Genomic DNA, 25255 nt, shown 5'->3' with positions numbered 1-25255 from the left:
TACTAGTTCTACTGTGTGGATTTGAAGTTGTATTTAATTTGCCGTTCACACTTATAAATTTGTGCACCAATGACAATAATTATTGATGGTTAACATAATTTACTGTAGTTCCATATCATTCAGAGCAAATCTGACCGTGTAAATAATAATGTATTTTGTATATAGCATTTTGTCGTCTATGTGACTTGATACAGATGTCTATTTTTCATATATCGCTCTACAGTACTGTAGATTGCCAAAAAATGACAAAATGAAATCCTACAAAATGTATATACAGTATACAACACAAAATGAAGAAGTAGAAAGTAAAAAACAGAAAGCCTGCAAATCAATGACAACTTGCCATATATCTTGTAGAAACTTATTATTCATAATTGCTGCATAATACTAGAATACTTATTTAACAATGAAGCAATGGAATAAAACAATGTTATTATGCAGTATATAAATAGTCTTTCCTGTTTTCAGAAAACCTAAAACCGGAATAACGCATTACCGTTTTGACTATTGAATTGACTACCTCCCTTGGTAGGTGTCGCTTACAGAAAAACAAAGTCAGGCGAGGTTGTCTAATTGCCGTCTTCCTAAGCTTAGCCATCATTCTAGAATGGTACAACTAAGCATTGTACAACTCTTAGTCTTTCGCTACTTACCACGTACCGTTTCCTGCCGTCGTAATTTGACAGCTGTGAAGGGGGCTTGTTATGTGAGCACGAGAAAGTTGCGGACTTTTTCAGCTCAGAGGTCCATCTTCAAAAACCAGCTACGGCAAGAACAAATAGAGTCAGAGGTGCCAGACCTTGGAACAGTACTGGAGTCGTGGTACTTTGATGTTCAGAAGCATGGCCAACTTATAGTCAGCTCCCCAATGGATGTTCACATCCGGCCGATCGACCCACAAAAATACCCAGAAATGAATAAATTATTCATAAATGTACTGTACATGGGAAACGACAAAATTCGCCTATCGGAATTGCAGAACCTGACGAAACAGTATATTGTAAATTTGGATGTCAAAGAATTCAACACTGGTATTGACCTGAAAATTGACCATAAAATCAGCCGTCCGCTGGAGATGCTTTGCCACATTCAAGTGCCAATCCAATACGGTACTTTATGTTTACTTAATCCTGGTATATTGATTTGTATGTAGGCTAGAATAGATAAAAATAATTTGTTTCTGCCCCCTGTACTCCCGTTGCTATTACAAACTTATAAATTTTCAAATTTTGAAAATAAATTCTCATTTTGTCTAAAAATGAAAATAAATGTATTTTGCTTTAAATAAAAAAAATGCATCCACAAACTGTTTTAAGTGTCAGTGTTGCTGAGAATGATAATAATTGAGATATAATCAGAATGATCCAATTGTGAAATTTTGTGTTTAGTGATATTAAAAATGAATGTCCTTTCTGTTTTTCAGATGTGTCTGTGTCCTGTACAAATACTGGCGAAGCATGTGTGGAACAGATGGAAGGCCAGAATGTCCATGTTAAAACTCACAAGGGAGATTGCCTCCTGAAAAACATCAAGGTACTAGAACTGTATGTTAGTGGCTTTTTCTTGTTAAAATACGGATCATCGTTAGCTATTAATTTGTGTGTAAGATTTAAAGTGCAAGTACACCTCATATTCAAGAAAACTAACAAAGATTAAATTTTTAAAAATCTTTTTAAAGTTATTTTTTTAAGACTACTTTTAAATTTTGAACCAACCAATACTTGACAGAAAGGCACGATATATTATTGACTTCAATTTTGATTTTATTCTTAAATGTATAACATTTTAATGTCACATTTTAAATTGAAATTAAGTTTGTTCTTGATTCAATTGTATCAGTTTAGCAATATTTTAAAGGATACATTTTATTTTATAAAAATGTTGCTTAAAAACACTAAATTTGATAAAGTCTAATTTCAGTAATTTATGATATATGGCAATTGGCCCAATAATATACATGAACATAAAAACATCTGATGTAGGTATAACAGTTGGAAATAGGGCATAAGGCAGTATACCTTTTCCAAATTATAGTCCATTCAATAGCATTTTCATATTGAATGCCATTTATATTTATTGAATGTTGTAAATGTCTCTTCATTAATGATTTTGAAAGAAAATATCTAGAGACCTTGAATGATTAGGTTTTTAAAAAAAAGAAATTTTGTGATTAACACATGATTTTTTTAACAGCACACCTTTAATTACATGTATCAGCAATTCATATTTGAAAAGTTTATAAAAAATAAATATATCATACATGCAACTATTATGAATAGCAATTTGCTTAATTTTAAATAAAATTATTTATTTTTGTTACCTTTTATTATTTAAGTCAATCATACTTGTGACTTGAAGTGCAACATTTGGTTAGAGAATAAGCACATCACATAAACGATAATTTTATTTAAATTATTAAAGCTTGTTTTTCTGACTTTTTATCCTTGTAATGACAGCAGTCTAACACAATGTTTGTTAAGACATAAGTGACAATGATTTTGTATGTTTTTGTGTGTATCACTTGGTTTTACTTTCAGCAGACATAGCAACCAGTTGGAAGACCATAGATTATATCTTAGGTTATGGAAGTGAGTTGTAATGAGTATCATGTATTAATTATCGAGTCTTTTATTACATAGATTCAAAGAGTCATTATAATAGAGAATTTTGCTTTGCAGAACATCTGAACAGCATTTGGAGAAATCAGCTGTTTATTTTAAAATTAGTATGATTTCATTACACTAAAAACTAAAGGTAATCAGTGCTATTTGTTTGTATTGATATTGGTAAAGAAAAGAGAAGAGTCCCATAATGAATTATAATTAAATATTCCTTTTGTAATTAAATCCATATGTATTCCACTTTTATTTATAACAAATCACAAAAATGTCGTGTATTTGTACACAAGAATCTAATATAAGATATGTACAGAACCATAATCCATCTCATAAAACTTGATGTACACCAGAGATATTGTCTTCCAGGGTTTCAACATCAACGTAGAGACAAAGGAAGGCAACATCGTCGGGCGCAAGGTCTTACAGGGCAATCTTCGGCTGACCTCGGTAGATGGGGTGAGGGAAATTTTAATCCTAACCAAGGCTTTGCTTGAAATATACTTCCAATAGTAGTTATAGTTCCAATAATGTTTCTTCATAGTTGAGTGCAGCTGTGCTATTTATAAATAGATAAATAATATTACACATCTGTTTGTATAATGTCTTTTTGTCTTTTCGTGCGCTTGGGTGTGCAAATGTACAAATAAGTGTGTGTGCGTGAGCATAATTGTTTTTGTTTATAGGCTGAGAAATCAAAACTGTGTACTGATATATATTTTTTACATGGAAAATAAATGAGACATGTAACTAGGTGATGCTGACTACAAAAACTTAGTCTTGCAAGTTATTATAAGGGCATCATTCAATAAAGATTAATGAATTGTGCTCCTAAAACAACTTTAAAAAACAACAGGCAAAAGCTAGCAACTGATTGTTTCGCTCTTGTGCTTTATTGCTTTTTAATTTGAACCTATTATTTGTCTTCTAGTCCATCACAGCAGACCGAGTGCAGGGTCAGGTTGTGGAGTGTGCTGGTCGCCATGGTAACATACAGGTGAAGGATGTTTATGCTGATAAATCACACTTTCACACTCACCATGGAAACATCTGCCTGGGCAGTTGCCATGGTAACACACAGGTCACACTTGACATTGGTGATCTCACAGTTGGTAAGTACTACAGTGTTACTATTTGATATAATTAGAAACGTCTCAGAAAATGGTGATTTAGGAAATTTAATGTGTCTTTTTTATGCCTTGCCAAACTGTATTGGGTAGTAAATTTTGGTTTGAATAGATCACGGGAATAACTTTTATGCATTGTATTAAATATGTGGTGAAGTAACAGTTTACTGTTGCAATTGACCATTTAGGTATGCTGTAGTTATCTACATGAAGCAAGTTTGAAATGCTTAGTTTGTGATTTGTAGTGCTTTTACCTCCAGGCAGCCTGGATGGGAATCTATCTGTTAAGGTGGGGCGGGGTGACAGTGTGGTAGCCATGTCACGAGAGGGCAACATCAACATGGAAACTGGGACAGGTATAATATATTTTGTGAGAAAATGCAGCATGTTCTATTAATGAAATAATTGCAAACTTATTTCTAACAAATATGAATGAAAAATATGTCCACACCTGGTTTTGTATGAATGTGAACGATTCAAGCAACATAGGTAAGCTTAGGTTAATCAGGATTCACATTGCTGCTTATATTTATTTCAGTGCATTTTGTCTAAAATTCAAAACAGTACATTGCTGCAATATATTTGAAAAGGTTGTGTCTGCACTTGTATGTAATGTCTGTGTGAAGGTTGTTTGTAGGCGATGTCTGTGTGAAGGTTGTTTGTAGGCGATGTCTGTGTGAAGGTTGTTTGCAGGCGATGTCTGTGTGAAGGTTGTTTGTAGACAATGTCTGTGTGAATGTGTTTGTAGGGGATGTCTGTTTGAAGGATGTTTGTATGCGATACTGGTGTGAATGTTGTTTGTTTGTGATGTCTGTGAGAATGTTGTTTGTAGGCGATGTCTGTGTGAAGGTTGTGTCTGCATTCCAAGGCGATGTCTGTGTGAAGGTGAAGGTTGTGTTTGCATTTGTAGGTGATGTCTGTGTGAAGGTTGTGTCTGCATTTGTAGGTGATGTCTGTATGAAGGTTGTGTCTGCATTTGTAGGTGATGTCAGTGTGAAGGTGAAGGTTGTGTCTGCATTTGTAGGTGATGTCTGTGTGAAGGTTGTGTCTGCGTTTGTAGGTGATGTCTGTGTGAAGGTTGTGTCTGCATTTGTAGGTGATGTCTGTGTGAAGGTTGTGTCTGCATTTGTAGGTGATTTCTGTGTGAAGGTTGTGTCTGCATTTGTAGGTGATGTCTGTGTGAAGGTTGTGTCTGCATTTGTAGGTGATGTCTGTGTGAAGGTTGCTGAATCTCAAAAAGGAAAGGTGAGCCTCACCGGGACTAGCATCGATCCTGGGAAAGTGGCACTCAACAATATGCAAATTGAAAAAGCTGACAACATCACCAGTGTTACTGGTACAGAGTTCCTTCCTTTTGCTTTAAATCATGATCTTTTTTTCTTGAAAATTTAGCTTAATTATGTGTAAAATGTAAATTAATGTATAGTAGGTGGTGTTTTAGCTAAAGAGTTATGGTGTATTGCTGCACTATTCATAATTTGAACTCTTCGTTTTTAGCTCTACTGGCCAAAGGCCAGAAGAGCTTATGCAATGGTAATGTGTACCTTGTATGTGCGTCTGTGCGTGCGTCAGTGTGTCCGTAAACAATTGCTTGTGAACATGATACAGTCTTCAGTTTTGATTGTATCTAGATAAAACTTGTACAGTATTTAGATATCCATCAGAGCTTGGTTCCTTTGAAAACCAGCCAGATCTGCCCATGCATGCCTAGATTATGGGCCTTGAAAGTTTTTAAAAAAATGCTATTTTTAGCTAACCTATGTTTAGCCAAGTCTGCATGAGCGATTTGTCTATTTTTAGCCAGGTTTACTTGCTTTTTGGTTCTGCAGTTGATTTTGTGAATTACTCTGCCATGTTCTTGTTGAAAGGCCAAAGGCTATTTTTTAGCTCTATTGGCCAAAGTGTCTGTAGTTCGCGCTTTCATCTAAACAAAATTGGTTGGGACTGTTTGTTTAAATTATGCCCCCGGGGTCATTACTGGCCACGCCCCAGGGTTCACAGGTTTGGTATACTTAAATTGGGAAATGTTTGAAAATCTTTTTGTGTGTTGGCACATCCATCTAAGCACAATTGCTCGTGAATGTTTGTTCAAATTTTGCCCCTAGAGTCATTACTGGCCATCCCCTGGGGTTCACAGGTTTGCTATACTTAAATTGGGAATGTTTGAAAATCTTTTTGTCTGAACCAGCTATGCAGACACTTGCTATTTTGAATAAGGCATAATTTAGTGGTCTGCTACCATGGTTGTTCAAATTATGCACCTGTGTTCAAAACACAGCTCATACCTTTGATATTTGTTGTGGAGCATCATATGATGACTCTCAAGCAAAACAGTTGAAATTATGCCCCTGGTCCCAAAGCTGGCCCAACCCCTTTAAACCTTTTTTATTTTTAAAACTACAGCAATGATATTTGGACCATGTGTACAGTTTTGCAAACGAGCATCAATGTTGTCCTCGGATGACCTTGACTTTGACCTTTTGACCAACTTTTTTATTTTTAAAGCTACAGAAATGAAATTTTGACCATGAGTACAGTTTTGAAAGAAACTTTATTTTGTCAGATGACCTTTACTTGGCACATACTAAAATAGTTCATGCAACTAATCTGCTTACAACACTTTCTGTCCTCAGATGTTGAATGTGCAATGTTTTCAGGTAACCCAAACACAAAACATGAACTATATGTTTGTTGCCTTTTACCCATACATACATGTTCTGGATTGAAAATGACCAAAAGAGCCATGCCAGTAGAGCATAGCCCCTTATAGGCCTCTTGTTCATTTTGAAGTCTTTAAATTACAAGGGATGAATGAATTGAACCAAACTAATTTTATGTACAGTATAATTTTATACAATACAATTTACAATATATAACTATAGAATGCCTTATTGAATATAATTTTGGATAAACACAATCTTATTTCCTGTGATATTAATAGTTCTACTTCTTCAGGTACTCTGGCCAACTTGGACAGCGGGAAGAAGGAAGTTAAAGTGAAGACGGGCAAGGGCCGGATCAGTCTTGAGTACTACAGCTGGCTGGCCTCGCTCAACATATTCAAGGATGCCTCGTCATGAACTCTCATGTGACCTTGACATTGTGCACTTCAGGCCATCTTTAGTTAATTATTTGCACGCAGTGGCCAGTCTGACTCGTCAAAAAATACCTGTCCTTTTACCCTAAGAGTAAGCAAATGAACTTTTACAAATATTATGTACTCTTCGTTAATGTCTAGGCTTCATTGAGACTAAGAAATGCCTTCCTACCCACGAAAACAGTGTGGATTTATGAAACTGCAATGTTTCTTGATGCAGTAAATAAGTGCTATTTTACCATAAAATATGTGCTTGTGCTCAACATACCTTTTACATATTTCCTTTTGATTTATTTTTGTCATCAAATTTAAGGGGACCTTATTAATAGTAAATACTGGGTAGTTCTCAATCAGCATTATAAATTTATACTTATTTCCAATGTACAGTCTGGATCGTATATGAAATTTATGTTTATAGCTCATATGTTTTTCTAAGAAAAAGGTAGGGCTTTGTGATTATCTTTGTGACATTGTTGTAATTGTGGGAAAAAAATGGCCATACCGGTAATTAAAAACAACAACTTTCAAGATATCCAACAGGTATAAGAATGTATGGACAATATGCATATGTTCATGTAGGCCCATAACTCAATATCTTTGAGTAAAGTTATGTCCCTTCTTTGAATGAATATATAAAAAAAGGTTCTTTTATACAGCACTCATGTTTTAATTCACACTGTATTTTATATGAAGGATTGGTTGCCAATCAAGCAAGTTGCAGTTACTTACATATATTTTTATTCGCCTCCTCGAGTCCTTTGTTTAGATGAAACTTGACATATGTAATGTATGACAGTCAAAGAGTTATGTTTGTTTCAATATTGCACTCCGATTGGATAAGCGCGACGTCATTTAATCGTTGTAACAAAAATCAGCTATTCATTTATACAAACGTATGTTGTTGGTTACATTTATTTCAGAACAAATACTCCATTGCAGGAGATGCTGCTTGTTTTTAGTCATAATGAATAATGATTTATAATGTAAATTTATTTGATTTTAAGTATTGAAGGTATTTTTCCTTGCTGTATGAATGCAGTAGGGCAAGCGAGCAAATGACTAAGAATCGCAGGCAGGCTTCATGGAATATGCTTGCATGCCCTACTGTGTAAATGTGATCAGTCCTTAAATGTTATTGTATACACCCCTATAGTTACATGTTTGGTTATAATACCCTCATCATATCCTACTAAGACTCTGCTGACCTACATGTGTAATTGTGATTTGTAACAGTTATGCACCCTTTGTTGATTATGCATTGTAAAACAGACACCATTGACTGTTAGTGTCAAACAGTGTATTTGTCATTGTTAAGTGTGTGAGGTTTGTCTAGTTTAATGTGGCTTGTGATAATTACCATTTTGTAGAATCTCAATGCTTGCACTTCTGTTTTAGTTTCTGCCTCATTGTTTTTACCAAACAGGAACTAAATGGCTTTATAAAGGTCAATAGTTCTAAATAGTTGTTTGCAGTAGTTGATCTCTGTAGTAATGTCAGTGATCAGTGTTGTTATCTTATCCACCAATGATTTCATCGGACTAACACATGAGTAAGACATTCTATTGAAGCTGCAAGTTTTTGACCTACGCAAATCAAATATGATTTTTGTTGTCAATTTAGATGCTTCTTTTAAGAAAATTATAATCTCATTTTTTTAAAAACATACTGTGAAATAAAAGAAATTTATGAAGTCGGTTGATCTGTGCGACTGTATCATTTCTTGCTGGATGGGTAAAGTTACATCCCGCTCTACCTATGCTGTGTGATACTGACTTTATGGAAGCAACTCAAAGTGATACATCCCCACAGATTAACAGTCTTAAATTATATTTCCTCTGTATTGTATGTGCATTTTATACGTTCTTAGAGTTACCATGTAGTTCTTTGAAGTGACAGATTCCTTAAATGAACATGTATAACTCCCAGTAAGTGGGCGGTAATTCGGACCGTTGAATGTGCTACCCCGGTAAGCAATCATGGAAATATGCTAATCTGCCATCTGTTGTTACTTGTTTTACTGTTAAGTTGTATATAAAGCATGTACACTGTTTTAATTTGAATTAATAAAGATTAATACATTTATTGAAGTATTTCCTGAACTATGTTGTGTATTACCAAATTTAAAGATTAACCCACTAATATATATCAAGAAATTTACTATGGATCCCATCAAGTTTGACATGCTCTCATAAAAAGCCCCAAGCTTTGTTTGTCCTGATTTGTGATACAGGTTTAAGAACAGTTTGTCAATTCATAAAGATATCTGATGCAGAATTTCTGACAGGAATTTTGCTGGAAATAATATTTTTTGTTGATGGTGATAAATGTGTGTGACTAATGTAAAGGCAATGAAATTTAGATTTTTATTAAGTGTAACATTTTATGCCTGACCAACAATGAGTCAATTGTTCATAACTTTGTTAAAGTAAAGAATGTGATTAATGACATCTTTGATAACTTTCAGGTTGAAATATTTCATGATGTGCTCACATATTTAAATATAAACAAGTACCTTTGAATCTGTTGGATCAAATCTTGTGAGGAATACTGCACATCAACAAGTTTAGCAATTAACTTCAAGACAGTAGACAGTGCAATAAGGATTTGAAAGTTAACAACGATGACATAAACAATGTTGTTTATCTTAACAAAGATATGAACAAGAGGTCCAGTGTTTTAATATGAGGTTTGTAAGTTTGATATGGTAAGAAAATGTGTTATTTATCGTTCAGGAACGCCACACAATGAGTTTACCTAACTCCATGTTATCCTAAATACAAATAATGCCTCTGATTGACTTAGGAACCTAGGGTAAAGTTATAGGGCACATTTTTATACGCCCGAAGGGTCGTATTATGTTATGGCCTCCATCGTCTGTCCGTCTGTCCGTCCGTTAGCAATTTCGTGTCCGGGCCATAACTTGGTAACTAATAAAGCGATTTTCAAATAACTTTATACAAATCATCACTACATTAAAAGGACCTCAAGCCGAATCTTCTTCGGGCGTATAATGCTCCGTTTCGCGGTGCTCTTGTTCTATGGTTTAAGTTGAAGGGACATTTGGGGATTACTTCTATACTTCATTCAATTGACTTAGTACTTCACACAGTTGTTTTAGGCCATCAAACAATAAGGTTACATAACTACATATTATCCTAAATACAAATAATGGCCATTGATTGACTTAAAAAGTTTGGCTACTTTTGGTTTAAACTACCATCTCAAACACTATTCACTAAATGGCTTTCATACTTTAGTACCAAACACACTTTGATTACATTACTTCATATTAACCCTGACTACAAATTATGACCCTTGATTGATGTGGGGGGATTTTTGTGCTTTTGAGTGCCGAGTGGCAACAATTATTGTATCAAATAATTTTAGTTAGGTTTGAGATATAGTGACCAAACTTGGTATATAGGAATAGTTTATAAAGACCTTTCATGGGATTGAGTATGGAGCCTTAGGGTCAAGGTCACTGTTTCTTTAATAGAAAATTGCTTGGATCCGAATAACTGAAGTTGGGGTTGACATTTTGCGACAAAAACTTGGTATACAGGAAGATTTTATAGAGACCTTTCATGGGACTGTGTTTGAGGCCCTGAGATTCATGGTCAAGGTCACTGTTACTAAAAATAGAAAATGGCAAGTACTGAATAACTTACGTTATGATTGGCATATTATTGTGACCAAACTTGGTACATTGGAAGAGTTTATGAACTCCTTTCTTGGTTTTGAGTTTGGGACCCTTCGGGTTAAGGTCACTGTTACTAAAAATAGAAAAAAAAACGTTCAAAACTGAAAAGACTTAGTTGGGGTTGAAATACTGAAACCAAATTTGGTAAGTAGGAATAATATATAGAGAACTTGCAAGGGATTTCGTTTGGGGTTCCTAGGGTTACACAAAATAAATACCGGTAACCGGTTGGTTCCGAATTATTTTAATGTGACCAAATTTGGTAGGTAGGAATAGATTATGGAGTACTTCCACATATTGCATTTGGGGCCCCTAGGGCCAATGTAGAGGTCACCGTTGCGAAAAATATTAAACACAGTTGAAACTGAATTGCACAATTAAGGCTGAAGTTCTTCTGTAAATCACTGGACACCTGGTTTCGTTGCATTGCGGCGTTTCTTGATTACTTTTTAATTCGACTTGTTTTTTTATTTGACGAGTAGTCCTGTGTCATGGCAGTCAGATGGTAAATACAAACTCATGTTACGTATCTAAATTTTATTACACGAAACTTCAAAGATAAAATATATTGACTATTAAACATGTATACTAAAACAAAAAGGACAAAACATCTTACAATGTATAAACACATAACAATTATATATTTCTAAACTATCGTTATATTACAATCATCATTCATATTTCAGTAAACAAAAACTACCTGGATGTGTGTAAAAATCTGACTGTTATGAATATCTACCTGTATCTTCTTGTCATCCAACAACAACAACATTGACAACATTGACGGAATGCATGTTTTATAAAAGGCTGAAATATATTAAGTAAAATGCATAGATCTGTTAGATGCATGAGAATCACAGATCTGTAATTGTAGAGGCGGACAATTGTTGCGGTGACTTCTAGCTCAATATGTAATTAATGTTTAACGTTTTACAAGTTGGCATAAATAGTTCACACAGTACTTCCTACCCTCAGATTTGCCACGACTTCTTCAATGTGGTGTGTTCCCACTTTCCCAACCACTAATTTTTCCTATGGAAATTGAGGTTGGAGTTGGGGAGATGTATTGTGTGCTGTGTGGGAAAGTGAGAACAAACCTTCAATGTGTGTCATTAAATCCATCCATTCCTTAGGCATATAAGTATAGTTTGGCGGACATATAAAACGAAGTAATCTCACGTGATCGAAATGTATTGCACTATATCCTATGGTATTGTCACTCCGTTCAATGATACGGATTATGTTAAGACGAGAAATGTGGATCAAAGACCAATGAATATGGTTAGGCTTTCAACGTGAACGTATGTCTGAATGGTGAATACTTCTGGTAATTACGTTGTCATCAAACCTCATGGCTAGCATCCAAACGCGTGTAAGAGTCATATAAATTTCTTAAGCCATTGTAGAGAAAGAAACAAGATGTTCACATGTAATGAAAATGAAACTACATCTGATGTATGAAACATTAAAAATCTAAATCATGATATTGCTATTCATGTGAATTCATTCCGACTGTTGTCCAAGACCAATACACGCACCAACCATGTGTACTAATAAATAGCTAAAGTAATAACATACAGCAGTGGCTATTTTGTATTCCATGGCTGTAGCTGTAAAATATGTATTTATAGAAATCTACAAATGTAAAATACAACTTCAGCTATAAGTATACAGCTGTAGCTATTAAATACAACTTTAGATTTAAATCTATAGCTGTAGGTTTATTGTTGTTGATAGTACACTTTTGAGCCGCTTGGTACGCCATACTGCCGACATGTTGAGTCACGACAGTGCTAAAAACCACATAAATGAACAATGTCAAAATGTGTGGCATTATCCCCTTATTCTGTAAAATTTGAACACATTGAACGCCAGAAATAATTTTTCAAAGAAGTTCAAACGTTTATTAATCACTCTCAACTTCCGAAGGCTCCGGCGTGCCGGGAACGATAACGACTTCCGGTGGATCTAGTTTGGTTGCTTCGGCGCCGCCGTCCTTCGGGGAATCTTCCCCCGGCGTGCATTTCTTCTCGCCCTCCGAATCCCCTATAGTCTCGTTGGCAAGTTCAAACGTTTCAGCTTCCGTTTCCTTCTCCTTTCCGTTTCCGGTGAGTGGTTGAAGTTCCGTGGCGCCCTCAATTCCATGCGTCGTGGCTGCGGCGGCGGTGTCTGTCCGCCGGTACACAGCTTCCGGTTCTTCGTCCTGGTTCTGATTCCGCCGCAGAATGTTCAACTTTTTACGGAATGTGGAGACGATGCTACCTGAAGGTATATAAATCCATCCATCCAAAATTGCTTTGTACGCGAATTAATACAAAAGTAAGTTCAACTTTACAGACGTTTATAAAGATGCACTATTATTCCCAAATAAGATATATAATAAATATACCATAAAGGATAAATAATTTTGAAAATAATGGTCCTTATGAAGGATACCGAGTTTAATTTGAAGGAAATGGGCAGCAAACACGGTATTTCTATCTTATGAGACTGCAGTAGATCACAGTAATTATTTTAGCATTCACCAATCATTAAATATTGTTTGCGTTTTTGCCTATTAAATACACGATTACAGTGTAATAATTTCCATGAATGCATTATTAAGTAAGAAGTGCAAGGTTTATCACTCAAAATTGTGTTTGTTATACACGTGTTATGTATGGATTTTGAATGTGAGTGTAACTTAATAATAATAATGTGCCTTGATTAAATGAACATAACAGCTAATATATCAAATGTTACTCTTATAATATTAGTATTTCATATCATTCAGTTAGTACTGTACGTCTAGTTGATGATTGTTGTAAGCATATTAAGCAAGCGTTAGGCTGCGTGACAGTGAGTCCGTACAGGCGGGAATGTGCCTGTTATATAGAATATGTACAAAGAGTTTGAAAAAAACCCACTAATGTAGCTTGCGGGAATATGTAAAATTAACGACGTCCCATGGCATTACCCATTTTTAATCTGCCTATGTGATGTCGTTTATTTTAGTTTTTGAAGCGGCACACTTTTTATACAAGCGGGTAAGAAAAGTCGTGGAGCTGTTGGCAGAATCCCTCTAAAATCTACAGTTACGTGGGCCATTCAAAATACATAGACTTATGACTTGACGTCTTCTCATATTTTTTGATGAGTATATTAACTAATGCATGAAGAGTTTTGGCGATTGTTTTAAAAATAAAATGCTAAGACAGAGCACGTGGTTTAAAAAGTGTATGTAAATGTTTTAGTGATTAAATCTATAGACATAAGTATATTGCTACCACACGTTGCGACTAAATGCAATAATGTATTATAATTTGTAAAATATGAATAATAATTTTAACCAAACTTCCTGATAATTAAGCTATCGTTACCGAAGTAAGTTGATAGAATTCGAATGATGGACGGAATAACAATATTTTGTATTTTCATAAACCTCTCCTCCTCTTCATTCTGGTCAAACGTGCTTTACAAATTACATACAGGTGAAGCAATACCACTTATCTTCGCGTGCTGTTCTTCATATGCAAACATGCTCAATCAAATATTGGTGCCATTTTTGAAACGGTTATGTTGTCAAGTCATCTCAGATGTCAAAATGCCATTTAAGATAACCGAAAACTAAATATATTAATTTTAAAGCGGAATAAAAATTGTCCTTTTGCACATATGAAACAACGCCTGACTCAGTTGAAGTAATTGGGTTGCGTCTGCTTACTTTAACATATAACTTCAAGGATACTCATGAATGGAATTTATCGCCTAAAGAGAGCTCATTCCGACAATTTCTGTGATAAAGATATCATTATTACCTCTATGAAATGTTTTACGTACGATGTTTCCGTATTTGGCTCGTACATGTACCTTACATACATTAGCATACGAACCAGTAATTGACTTTCGATCGTTCATCTGCTTTAAAGGGGCTGTACTCTGTATGATGAAATAGCGAAAAAAAGAAAATTTTCGAAAACTGACATAAACTTGATATCGATGTGTACAATGCATTGGATCTTACTAACAGAAGTACCTCATAGCTAACATTTATTTTATTTTTTCGCAGTTTGTTCGTATTCCTCCATTAAAAAAGTCTAGGTATGTCTACCTAGTAGAATTCATTCCTTATGCGTGATTGGCTAGTCGATGTCATCACGTGATATTACCAAGTTAGGTATAAAGCTTAAATATTCCAACTGTTTAGGGTAAGCCTTCGTAGCAGAATGGATATAGCACCGGACTGTAATTTTGGCGACACCGGTTCGAACTCGATCTCCGACTCGATTTTTTTACATCTTGGTACTTTTTTACAGTATGATATCAAAGAGTAACAAACATTTTATTAAATAATTGTCCTGAGATTCGTTACAAAAAAAAACAACATTTTTTTTGTGGTGCCAATCTGGTGTATAGTCCCTTGAAGAGTTTTGCTAAAGCACGTAAAGCCGTGTGTGACTTCTACTGCAAGTAAATACGGAGCTCTACGGACATTTTTATCGAAAACAACCTCGGATGTATATGGACAGTATCCAATGTCAGAAATCGGGTCTTTCTAAGTTCACTGCAAGTAGATCGCGTAGTTATTTGATTTAGCAGCTAAATTTCATGACTAATTAGTTCTTTGGAATCTTAATAATGTTTGCTATAATAAACTTCACTGGCAATCAATTTAAATTCAGGTCAACAAGTAAAAGCTAAGACATACAGCTTATCAGTATTATACGTCAGACGAAATGAAAGCAGATTGCACTAACGCAACTGATAAAAAAACAGAACATTGTTGAAACCCGGTATAGAGTAGTAATTGATGACTTCGAGCATTATACAATTAACTTCTACCATACAACTAGTTCAATGCCTTTAAATGGAAAAGGTGTACAGCAGTTTATGACAAAAGATATGTGTGAAATTTTGTCAAAACTTGAAAACAGACTTAATGAAGAAGGCATCACGCTCGACGATTTTAATGAGAAAATACGACAGAAAATCATTAGAACATTGTCAGACGTTTCTGATGCAGAAAATACTTCGCAACACACATCCCAAATTATCCAGAATAATACTGAATCGAACGACTCAATACTGAGTGAACTTGATCCAGATGAACTTATAATACTGGAAGAAACTGGCGCGGATAACTCGTGTGACGAGAGTACATTAAACGAAACTGTAGACACATGTACGGAACCTAACAATGAAACACGTCTACTGAAAAATTTACAGGCAGACATGGCCGATCGGAAAGACATATTACTATGTCATATTGAGAATACAAACTCTAATTTTCAAAGACTGAGTGATGAAGTTATTAGTTTGAAAAGGCTAAATTCTCTAGTACTGACAGCAAAATTGAGTCAATTATGGATATACTGAAATCTCGTCAAGGAAAATCAGAGAGTCGGCGTGAAATAAAAAGTCCCGAATTTACAATAGACACCAATAACGAGGCAACTTGCAATGAAGATGTACAATTACTTCCAGAGACAACATTGTTGATAGGAGATTCTATTCTCAAGAATGTAAATTCTAGAGGACTAGGAAATGTTGAAATTCGAATGATAAGAGGGGGAAAAGTTAACCATGTTGGTTTAAGGTTGGAAAAATGGGAAGTAGACGACTTGAAAAACGTTATTCTGTATATCGGTGGGAACGATGTATCTGATGGCCAGGATCTTCGCGAAATGTATAAACAACTGAAAAATGGAATAGAATCAGTACAACGTAGAAATCCGTACTGCGAAATGTACGTTTGCACCATTTGTTCCCGAGCGGACTGTGAGGTTAGCCAGGCTAATAAAATGCTGGCAGCGCTGTGCGAAGAAACGGGAGCCAAACTTATTAATACATTTAATAAGTTTGTATTCGGTGACGGTTCCTCAATTCCGGAGTATTACAACCACGACGGTATTCATTTGAACAAAAAAGGAACAAGTGCTTTGGTTCGTGCAATTAACACGTCGGTGAAAATAATTCGAAGGTCAACAGACGCAGGAAGTTATCACTCCGAAATCGGCGGTGCAGTGAGAAACACACATAAACCCGATGCAGCTTATAAGACGGGTCGTGAAAGAAAATCTGCGGGACAATGCGGTAAAGAACAAGGAGGCACTTGGACAATATAAACAATAAATACCCTCGGCAAAATGTTGCCGGCATTGACAGAGAACGAGATATACCCGTAGATCGTAATAAATGGTGTACACACTGCAGAATGCAGAACCACAATACCAGCGAGTGTGGACGAAGGTGGCATGCTGGAAATACACATTTTAGTTCTAGCTCTTACCGGAAATACTAGGAATCCGCCGACAAACACAATCAAAGTAATGAAACTGTTTTTCAAATTATTCCACGTAATACGTTTATAATGATACCATTACAATTATTGTATATATATAGTAAATTCTGTAATATTATGAACAAGTATAATGAAGGAATTTCAATCAGGAATCGCAATAAAAAGTGCGAATACAAATGCATGTAACTCTGACTATTTGTTACAACCTACGGGTCAGCCTCAAAATATATATCCATTTACGTCATGTACGGTGAATACCCAAACTGATTTGATAAGAAATACAGGCTTTAATAATAATATTTCGACTTTGCCAATTAAACATGACAAAAAGAATCATAAAGGCTTACACATAGTCAGTTTAAATATTCAACACATTTTAAACAAGCGAGATGAGTTGAAATTTCATTTATTTCAGTCATTTCACATTGATATAATTGGTTTATGTGAAACGTTTTTGACACCCAGTGTACATGATAATGAATGAGTTATTCCTGGATATAGCTTCGTGCGCAAAGATCGCCTCGACAAAGGGGGCGGGGGTATAATTGTCTACATTTCAAATAAACTCTCATATGTTAGGCGATATGATTTAGAGTCCGACACTTTAGAATCCATCTGGGTTCAAATCGCTTTACCCAGAAGTAAATTGTTTTTAGTAAACTTTGTATATAGACCTCCTGATTCTTCACAAAACTGGATAGATCTATTTGAAACCCAATACAACAAATTAGGAAGCAAGGATAGTGAAATATATGCTATAGGGGACTTTAACATCAATTATTTTCCAGACAAAAGAAATAAATTCAATAATGCAAAATGCGAAAATTTTCTTTCCAAGTTTGGACTTTCTCAAATCATTGAAACGCCAACTAGGATTCATACAAATGGTTCGTCTATTATAGACCATATATATGCAACAAGAAAAGATCTCATCTCAGATATTGCTGTATATAATTATACCATAAGCGACCACTTGCCTATCGCTTTCACGAGATTAGTAAAAAACGAAACAAGTGAAAAACAGTCACGATTCAATAACATATCGATGTTATAAAAGCTTCGATAAAGATCTTTTTAAAGCAGATTTAGTTAACTCGAATCTGATCCTTATCGATTCAATAGCAGATCCAAACTTTGCTTTGGACATTTTATATGATACAATTCATGAAAAATGATTGTACACTTAGTATGTAACCTTCGTTAAGTAAAGTTGTTGTTGTTGTTGTTGTTGTTGTTGTTATTATTATTATTATTATTATTATTATTATTATTATTATTATTATTATTATTATAATGATATAATTCAAAATTTTATGAAACTACTTCAACTGATGTACCGGCATATATCCGAGGTTGTTTTCGATAAAAATGGCCGAGGAGTTCCGAATGCTGCCAGTTTTGAACATGTTTAGTGAATAATCGGTCCACACCAGTCCTGGTTTCATCACTTGGCAGCCCTTGCGGGTGTCTTGAAATGAACTAACCAAGGGATTAGAGGGGGTTTATACAGCAGAGGACGCCAACAAAGGCTCACATGCAGAACATATGCTCGTGCGCTCTGACCTGGTTATACATGTTCTGGCTGGGGATGCGGAGACTTGCCGCTAAAGTTTAATATTCGGTAACCTGTCAATCACCCAAAGCTATTAGTTAACAATTTACATGCTAGTATTATCGTAGAAAATGTAACACTCCCAAACAAAGCTACAGACCTTGCTGGCTGGGACTGGCAACTAATAAAAATCGATGGGCGAAATCAATGCTACTGCTTAAAAACAACTAGTATTGCCTGCAGTGACTTTGTTTCTCATGAATTAATGAATGGTTAAACAATTTTCCATTTCGTAAAGACTACTTCAAAGTGATGAAAAAGTAGTAAGGGTTTCGTAATATACTTTGATAAAGTAGTATTATATACTCGAAGTTAACGTTTTTCCAGTTAAAATACAATATACGATATGTACCGGTATATACGCTTGACATACGTGTGGACAGAGCGCTTCTTATTACTGTTATAAAAGTATATTGCAAAATAACTCTCAACCATAACATAATTATTGAAATTTAAAAACAAGCCCACCTTTTTTGGATGGATCGGACTTGGCGGGCGCGGGTCGGTCATTTGAGCGGGTCCCGGAGACGGCCTGGTGTTTGGTATAACACCAGGCGATAAAGAGGACGATGAGGAAGACGCAGGCCAGGGACACGCCCACCGCTATACCCTCCACGTACGTCTGGTGCTCGTCCGCATCAAGTCGTGCACGGGACCATGCGAACGCTGTCGAGAAAAAGGCGGTACACGTATTATACTATTTCATACACATTTAGTAGAATTTGCATTTTTACAGTACGTGGCAACGCATATTTATTGCAGCTATTATGAGGAAAGGAATTTGAACACTCGTTAAAACAACATCTGTTGCATGAAACAAGTCCTAGACTGTGTTGAATCATACCAGTCTATATTACCAGACATGCAAGCTGGGGCTTCATCTGCACAATTTGGGGTTTAGAGATAGAATACTTTCAGATTCAAATGTCACTTCCACACGGCAGTGAGGTATATCACATGGCTGGAATAATTCAATGAAAGAAAACTAATGACTCAGATGCGTCTTGTTTTATTCCTTAAGATAAATCACTGCTGTTAAGTTGTGAAGCTTAGGTTCCAGACTGTTCTCAGTGTGTTTTGGGGTTAAATAGAGAAATTTATACCGCTGGTTTCGTCTTTTCAAACTCTATTTGATGTAGTTGGACTTACTACAGTCAGTAAGTCAAATTAATAGTTACTAGTATTCATCCTTCCCTTATGTTCTATCTCAAAATCTCCCGCTCTCATAACTTCAAGACTGCTCTCAGTCTTAAATTGGCCAATGAAATCATCGTAACGACTAGTGATTAATTTCTTTAACAAATCCAAAATGCTTAAAACAGTTTGGAACACTTGACCAACACAGTGAGTTAATAACAAAAATGCATGTACGATATAACATACACAAACTGTTCTATCTCAATTAGAACAGTATGTAAATCATTTAACTTAACAAAAGCGTGACATTTGTGGTCATTTTCGTTTTTATAAAAGTAATTATTCTAAAAAAATAAATAACTGCATGTTTATTTTTTTTTATAAATCATCGACACACTGCACTTTAAATGGTCTGTAAAGATTTGGTGAAATTACGTTTACAAACAAAAAATTATAAAAACTTTAAACTTTAAACTCAATTTTCTCAAAACACTAACAGATGATGTTAGAACAGTCTGGAAACCAAGCTACGAATTATTAAAGGCCGATTGGAGATTTTATTGGCTGGAAATGTAGGTTATTATAAAAATAACATTTGTTGTTAAGTTATTTTTTAACACTGACAAAATGTCTCTCCGTACCACAATCCAGCCATACCTTTCCTCTCCTCGATCCCGAAGCGGCTACATTTAGCGTTTACGTCGACGTCAAACTCGTAGTTGGGTTTCTGTGCCTCGTAGGAATACTTGTAGCTCTCAATCACTTCGACACGCACGGAGCTCACCTCCCAGCAGAACGCGTCGCGGTTCTGGTTGTGGCAGGTGAACTCCTGAAATGTACGGAAGGCTTCTATACACGTAAACGTAGTTTTGATTTACCTTCCAGTGAGAATAAGTTTCGCTGAGTGTTCAAAGGCGGTAACTCCACCGTGAATTCAATTATCATATGTATGTTTATATTTGAGCGGCTATCTGTCTTTTTGCAAGAAGTATGTCTCTCGTTTAGTGTACGGTTTTGAGGCGGTTAGTGTACGGTTCTAAGGCGTATAGGGTACGGTTCTAAGGCGTTTAGTGTACGGTTCTAAGGCGTTTAGTGTACGGTTCTAAATCGTTTAGTGTACGGTTATAAGATGTTTAGCGAATGGTTATAAGATGTTTAGTGAACGGTTATAATATGTTTAGTGAACGGTTATAGTATGTTTAGTGTACGGTTATAGTATGTTTAGTGTACGGTTATAGTATGTTTAGTGTACGTTTATAAGATGTTCAGTGAACGGTTATAATATGTTTAGTGTACGTTTATAAGATGTTTAGTGAACGGTTATAAGATGTTTAGGGAACGGTTATGTGAACGGTTATAATATGTTTAATGTACGTTTATAAGGTGTTTAGTGAACGGTTATAAGATGTTTAGTGAACGGTTATAAAATGTTTAGTGAACGGTTATGTGAACGGTTATAATATGTTTTATGTACGGTTATAAAATGTTTAGTGAACGGTTATAAGATGTTTAGTGAACGGTTATAAGATGTTACGTGTACGTTTATAAGATGTTTAGTGAACGGTTATAAGATGTTACGTGTACGTTTATAAGATGTTTAGTGAACGGTTATAAGATGTTTAGTTTTACGTTTTTAAGATGTTTAGTGAACGGTTATAAGATGTTTAGTGTACGGTTATAATATGTTTAGTGTACGTTGATAAGATGTTTAGTGAACGGTTATAAGATGTTTAGGGAAGGGTTATAAATCGTTTAGTGTACGGTTATAGGGCATTAATGGTACAGTTATAAAGCATTCTGCCTTTAAACAGTGTATTTTCTATGTTTGATTACTTGGCAAGTGTCTGAAATTTCCATCGTATTATATGTGTTACATCTATCATATCAGTGTCTGAAGAACAATTTTGTCTGCCAATAGTGTTCATAATTAAACCTCACTAATCGAACCACCTCATTATCCGATTATAAAGGAGATATAAATAGAAAAATCCTCATTCGTAGATCTATAAAATGAAAACGTTACTAGGAGCTTCTTTGAACTTAACCGATGAATTGTTCCACATAAAAAGCATACAGTAATGAAATACTATAAAATCAGCATGGCAGTAAATACTTTCTCAGAAACTAAGGCCTCTGATGCGGAGGTGTATGACCCAGTGTCAAATGTACACGGAGACAGACATTCTTAGAACAAGATATGTAATTTATTCCAGAAAAGACTTGCATATCTAGAGTTCTTAGATTGTCTGTCCAAAGTTTTCGATTGATACTGATCAACAGTTATTTTTCCATTCCACGATTTTTCTCAGGAGACATTAATTGCTTTTTCTCTCCGTAATTGTATTCTACTTCATTTGCAATCTGTTTGAAGAAAGATCGACACATCAAGGCAAACGAAGGCAAAAAACATGGTCTGGAAATTTATTTCCTAAAATGGGGATTTGGATTAGTTTTAATGTTATCTTATTTTTTCAAATGCGAAGAACAAAATTGAAACAAACAACAGAGAACTTTACCCTAATATAATCGCCTCCCTTTCCAAATCTGTGTCCTATGAACTTCAACTTGATGTCGCATACGTTGACGGACGCTGATTTGAATGTGACGCACAACCCATCGCACGTGTAGTTGTTTATTTCCCTGGGTGTAAAAACAGACACCCCGCAGTAACCGTCGGGAGCCAGCCCCTGGGACTTGAGTCGAACGTCGTGACCGGGACTCAGCACAAACACCTTGCCACACTGGCTCTCCCCGGATATCTTGTCCATGTGCACTGAAAACAAAAACAAAATTACTTTAAGTTTGAAACCGTGTAATCTAAACCATTTTGTTTTTCGACTCAGTGGACCTGGATTGTCCTGCCTGTAAATACCCTGCTGTACTTGTTACTCTTTAACACTTTATGGTTATAGTAATGCGTAGCAAATTGCGTGTTTACCGTCATGAAGAACATACTAGGCCTGTATTTGTTTGACAAAACTTGCGAAAAAGAGAAATATCGAATGTTGTTGTTTGCCACCCCATATTACCAGAAACATTTATTTTGCCAAGCTGGAAACCTATATATTGTCCACGGGCAAAGATAAAAAGTGCCTGTATGTAGAAATAAATCAAAATACGTTTCTACTATATTTTGTTTAACTGAGATGGGAGAAAAACATGTGGCCGCCAGTGTAAAAAAGGTTCATTCCAACCCTCGCCCAGGGGGTTCTGCGGAAACACCCTACGTGAGACAACAGCGTACTTGAAGCGACAGCAGTTAAAACTCGATGATGAAGATGCAAAGGCCTTGTAACTTACCAACGGTCTCTTCTGCAGCTGCCGTCAACACTATTGCCATGGCAACACATAAAGCGAGCATTGTCTTCATCCCCATGGCTATGAAGTTGGGCTGCAAAATATAATGAAAACATTCGTTCATATGTATTGGTATTTAGCGATGAAGAAAGGCTGCATGTCATTGTCTGTTTGTACATGGACAACCTAAGAGGAGATGTAGAGTCATACCAACTGTTATCTATCACACAAGCAGACCAGGTTGACGTCTGAACACATATATGAGCTGAAAACACTCATGAGATTGTAGATATCGATTAGCAAAATATCTCTCTCCATATCCCACCGATAAACCGATAAGAAGAGTGAAGTAGGAAAATAAAGTGGAACGAAATGTTATAAATCGAGAGCAATACACGGTGATTGTTGATTGGCCTTAGAATAAAACACAATTATATACAGTTTCACTCTTTGAATTAAAAAGAAGGCACATGACTGCTTCCAGACGTCATTGTTAGCCTTATTTCGAGGCGCAGTCTGCAATGTCCCTACCCGGTCAGGCAATGTCTGCTATTTGTAAACAATCCCAAGGCATAAGGTCGTCATTTCCAGCTTAATCTCGTAGGATCGAGATAAGGACGTCCGTTCTGTGTTTCTTTGCGTCATGTGGGCAGGGAATGATGCCATGTGTTTGTAGAGAATTGTATTTTCAGGGAGTTATAACATTTGATCAAACATTGTCGCTCCATTGTCCGGGATAATTCAGTTACGTATAAATGATAACGTTTTTGACCAGATTCGAAGTAAATTAGACTTATAATGAATTCCATTCAACAACCTATATCTTGAATTTATCCTCAGACGGTTTACTGGCCAACAACACTACCGCCTCGTACATAAATACATCATTTCATTCTATCTAATTGGGTGATAAATCACAGATCTTTTTGTATAAAAAAGACAAAGAATCTTGGGAACACAGGCGTGGAATGTTGGTGTCCTTCAACGTCAAGGTCAAATGAAAACCACACACCATATATACTAGTAGATTAGAACCAAACGGTGTCGCGATTTCGCTTACCAAGCCACAATGACATCCAGGGACGAATCTGTCGGGACATATATCGCGTATTGTTTTTCAAATAACTCAAGAAATCGAGCAAAGCATTAGTTTGGAAAGAATAAAAGAGGTTGATATGCTAATATAAGATTGCTTGATTGAAACACAATAAGGGTAGCTGCAATTTGGTTTGGAATATTTTCCATATGCCATAATTGTTGATCTTGATCTTACACAGAACACCAAAGTCTACACTGAATAGAAGATGATCTGTTACTTATGGCACAAGAACCGTTATATACATTTCACAATTCATCAGAACGTTTTTACTTGAAAGCTCACTGCTAAAACAGCACTATCATCATAAAAGCTGTGTGACCTTCATGTGTACTGATGATATCGATTATAAGTAGAGCAGACATGGTTTCCAATCATCAGTCAAAGATTTCTTCATAATTTGATTTTTTTCTGGAAACATCATCATGGTTAATAGGATGATTTAAAGCATAGGAAACGCGACCCTGTGTGACACAGAAAAAACAAATCAGCACAAACCTTTTTGGAGATCTAAATATTCCTGAAGAACATATAAAAATAGGCACAAACTGCTGGCACAGTTTTCTATGAGAATACTATAGATCGTTCTGGCGCAGCTGGTTTGTGTGGAATCTCGGGGCACCTACAGGGTTTGGAACATCTCAATAACAGAGCCTGGTCATAAATCGATATCGATGTATTATCGCCTGCCTAGGTATCGGAAAATTAGATGAATGGTCATAATTCTTTATAAGCTGCCTAAAGGGCTGTTATACTGAACATCAGGGATTTCAGTCAGTCGTGTTAATGTGAGACAAATAGATATTTGCATTGTTCAAAACATCTGGCTGAATAATGGGAAGCATTCGTGGCGGGAATCTTGTCATTAGTTTGGGTTGTTTTTGTTGTTGTTTCAGCACGAAAAAAACCCACTTAATTATATTCCATTCCATATGGATTTTTATTATTATTATTATTATTATTATTATTATTATGCTATACCGCACAAATATACGTCTTTTATAACATGTAGATAAACATCACAATCCCATATTTAATTATTGCAATCTTATTTTGTTCAAACTTTCAACGGTATTCGGTGGCTTCTCGGGCTGAAATGTCGGGACAAAGCAATGATGGTGGTATGGAAGGCAGTACGCCAACATCACACGATTTGACATTATTTGCTAAATAGGTTGCGCACCAGTCAGTTGTAACCAGCCCCCCCCCCCCCCCCCCAGGTCCGGGGAAGAGCCCGGTCCTGCGGGGACGAACTACTGGTAAAATTCCCGCCAAATGCCCTCGCTCCCCACCG

At 35.8% G+C, this 25255-nt stretch overlaps 2 protein-coding genes across 3 annotated transcripts; one reads left to right on the top strand and one right to left on the bottom strand.

Moving 5' to 3' along the window:
- The first annotated feature begins 535 nt into the window (after positions 1–535).
- LOC128217631 (protein FAM185A-like) lies at positions 536–8921 on the top strand. Its single transcript, XM_052924898.1, has 7 exons — positions 536–1109; positions 1424–1533; positions 2985–3074; positions 3547–3727; positions 4003–4098; positions 4947–5078; positions 6698–8921. Exons 1-7 carry the CDS (start codon positions 608–610, stop codon positions 6820–6822), a joined length of 1236 nt encoding a protein of 411 aa, XP_052780858.1. The 5' UTR covers positions 536–607; the 3' UTR covers positions 6823–8921.
- Positions 8922–11118: 2197 nt separating this feature from the next.
- On the bottom strand, positions 11119–24577 carry LOC128218133 (uncharacterized). Of its 2 annotated transcripts, XM_052925687.1 has the most exons (7): positions 24460–24577; positions 22869–22959; positions 22085–22341; positions 20226–20397; positions 18900–19097; positions 18532–18552; positions 11119–12801 (listed from the first exon to the last, which is right to left on the bottom strand). In XM_052925687.1, the coding sequence occupies exons 2-7, from the start codon at positions 22942–22944 to the stop codon at positions 12446–12448; spliced, it is 1080 nt and encodes a 359-aa protein (XP_052781647.1). In that variant the 5' UTR covers positions 22945–22959; positions 24460–24577; the 3' UTR covers positions 11119–12445. The 2 variants fall into 2 exon arrangements, with proteins under 2 accessions (XP_052781647.1, XP_052781648.1); XM_052925688.1 differs by lacking the exon at positions 18532–18552.
- Positions 24578–25255: the final 678 nt, after the last annotated feature.

The sequence above is a fragment of the Mya arenaria genome, chromosome 14 (assembly GCF_026914265.1).
Source record: "Mya arenaria isolate MELC-2E11 chromosome 14, ASM2691426v1".
Taxonomy (NCBI): Eukaryota; Metazoa; Mollusca; class Bivalvia; order Myida; family Myidae; genus Mya; species Mya arenaria.
This window is presented reverse-complemented; position numbering and strand designations above follow the sequence as displayed.

Bases quoted from the DNA above. Each gene is read 5' to 3' on its own strand.
- LOC128217631 (XM_052924898.1), top strand. From the start codon at position 608: ATGGTACAACTAAGCATTGTACAACTCTTAGTCTTTCGCTACTTACCA. The intron at 1,110-1,423 runs GTACTTTATGTT...TCTGTTTTTCAG, and splicing joins TCAAGTGCCAATCCAATACG to ATGTGTCTGTGTCCTGTACA. The intron at 1,534-2,984 runs GTACTAGAACTG...ATTGTCTTCCAG, and splicing joins GCCTCCTGAAAAACATCAAG to GGTTTCAACATCAACGTAGA.
- LOC128218133 (XM_052925687.1), bottom strand. From the start codon at position 22,944: ATGGGGATGAAGACAATGCTCGCTTTATGTGTTGCCATGGCAATAGTG. The intron at 22,342-22,868 runs GTAAGTTACAAG...TTTTGTTTTCAG, and splicing joins AGCTGCAGAAGAGACCGTTG to TGCACATGGACAAGATATCC. The intron at 18,553-18,899 runs GTGGGCTTGTTT...GATTTTTATTAG, and splicing joins GTCCGATCCATCCAAAAAAG to TTGCCAGTCCCAGCCAGCAA.